The sequence below is a fragment of the Limulus polyphemus genome, unplaced genomic scaffold (genome assembly GCF_000517525.1).
Source record: "Limulus polyphemus unplaced genomic scaffold, Limulus_polyphemus-2.1.2 Scaffold3972, whole genome shotgun sequence".
NCBI classification, from domain to species: domain Eukaryota; kingdom Metazoa; phylum Arthropoda; class Merostomata; order Xiphosura; family Limulidae; genus Limulus; species Limulus polyphemus.
Genome location: NW_013669582.1, coordinates 10,953 through 13,396, shown reverse-complemented (window position 1 = coordinate 13,396; position 2,444 = coordinate 10,953). Strand labels below are relative to the sequence as shown.

At 26.9% G+C, this 2,444-nt stretch overlaps 1 protein-coding gene across 1 annotated transcript in view; it reads right to left on the bottom strand.

Annotated features, from left to right (window-relative positions):
* The window catches only part of LOC106470379 (tensin-3-like), a 24,561-nt gene that overhangs the window by 11,450 nt on the left and 10,667 nt on the right, over nt 1–2,444 (bottom strand). Inside the window, exons 5-7 of the mRNA XM_022398974.1 lie at nt 1,961–2,044; nt 856–965; nt 66–126 (exon numbers count right to left, since the gene is read on the bottom strand). Of these exons, the coding sequence (XP_022254682.1) occupies nt 66–126; nt 856–965; nt 1,961–2,044 (255 nt within the window). The remainder of the gene's footprint in view (nt 1–65; nt 127–855; nt 966–1,960; nt 2,045–2,444) is intronic.

The window sequence follows — 2,444 nt, the reverse complement described above, 5'->3', positions numbered from 1 at the left end:
AATTTTCTCAAAGAAAATCTATTCAAAGTTTTACTCTTTGAATAAACATAATAAATAAGACTTACTACACATCAGATGTATAAACTGGCTTCATTCCTTGATAAATCTTGACAAATGGTCGATAGCCTACACACATAATAAAAATATTGCTGTGTTTTTCAACAAACAAGTTTTCATGATGTTTCACACTAAAGATCTACTGTTTAATATTTACATCAAACAAACAGCTATAGCTTCAAACTACACTGAAAACAAAATAAAGCTGTTATTTACCCGATGTATTTCTTTTTCATGAACAACTTTAGATCTGCTAGTTAAAGTTTTGAATTTAGTTTTGAACGAACAAGATAACTGTTATAATTATATGAAATAAATCTCTGTAAATTGAAACTAGGTTGGAGTTGAACCACTAAATCTATTTTAACTATGACTTAAATTACACAAGGGCTCTCAAGTTTGTAAGGCTCGGAATCCTTTTGTTACCAATTCTTTGGTAAGGAATAATGAATTACGTTTTTTGTTAAGAGTGGCCCACTATCCTATGGTGTTAAAATTAACTGGAAGATTGTCGTAAAGTAGAAACTGTTGAGCTATAATTTATAACACACGTAATAAACATAACAATATTAAATTAATTTATTAAGATTAACAACAACACTTTATGTATTTAGTTATTTTCTCAATGCAATTAAAAAATACAAAAACAAATATATATATATTTTTTTTTAAATTGGAAATATCATAGGAAATTAATTACCATTTCCTTATTCAAATGATTTAATATTTTTTATATTTCTTCTTCTTAATTATTTAAACCATTTGATGTTAATTAACATCTTATTAATGATGACTCACCTTTTGATTCGAAATTAGGGGTCCCATGTATTACAATGTGGTTAAGATAGAATACAGCCTTGTTTGCTTGAATCGCTGAAGTTAACAGTCGTGAAAAGTTTTGAACATACCTAGAAAGCCATTAATGATGTGTGAATTTTGTTTCAATAAAGTTTAAGAGGGTAATTATCTATAGGAAGAGTAAACAATTTAGAATCAAACTAATGTATTTATTCGTATGAGGGAAGGATATTGTCTGCATACAGAAACATTAAGGAATGTAAAAAAAATCCACTAAAGGTATTATGAACCTTGTAATTTGACCAATCACAACCAAATTGAAGTATGTTCTAACAAACATGATAATGGAAAATAATTGACTTTGAGAGAAATATCACTTTGAAAGAATGTTGGTCATCCGATGTTTACCTAAAAAATCTAATTATCAAAATACTAAATATATACACACACACACATATATATATATAGAGAGAGAGAGAGTGAGAGATCAACCCAACATTACAATATAACATAACATCCAATTATTTTGATAAACCTTACATTTTCAAGTTCACATATTCATAACATTAATAAGCTTTTGTAGCATTTAGGGAGTAAAATTTTTTCTTTGATATATATATATATACATATACAATAAAATATTGTTTAGCATTATTAGCTTGGTCAGTGAATTTAGGACTAAGTTGACCAAACATCGTGAGATATTATTGGGTTTACAGCTGAACATATATTGTTAACATGGATGGTACCCAACTGATTAAACAATGCATATTAATCTTTCCAAGTAGGAACATAATAAAGTTTGATTTTTAGTTTTAATCTGAACAGAAGCTTGCTTTGATCAGAAGTTAACATTAATGCAATAGATAGATAGATATTATATTCTGAGATTATAGGTTGGAATAATTTTCTACTCTTCATACAACACATTAATTTATAATAATCATTATTTGTAATAAAGCTGTGATGTTTAGCATAATTTATTTAAAATTTTCAACAGTTGATACCTTAAGAATAGATTTTTTTATAAACCATACCAAATTCCCCCAAATCCTCTCTCAACCACAAAAGGTGTTTTTTTTTTATTAGAGATGATTCAACTTACCTCATTTGTGAGGGGTGCATTCTTTGGGAGAATTTATCATCATACAATTTCTTCATAGCAAATTGGTCTAAAGCTTGTTCGGTACTGTTAAAATACAAATCATTCTTTAAAGTTGATGATATAAAGTATAATAAGAAGAATACAGACTCTATTTAATTAATAATTAGTTTATTTATACATTAAGCAATATTTAAATATTTAATAAGAACAAGGTATTTGAAGACAAGCTTAGTTGCACATGCAAGATAAAGTATTTTATATATATTAATTTACAGAATAAAATATGGAAAAAAGAAACCACTTCAACGTGAATAAATAAATTGAAATTATGTACAGTGAAATACATGATTACAAGGAGTAAAATTTTTTTTTACGCACACTCATACTTGTTATTACAACTTTATCTATATCACCAGTATTTCAAGGTGATCACCAAGTGCGACATTTTACAACAAATCTGAACCACTACTGATAATGTAATGTC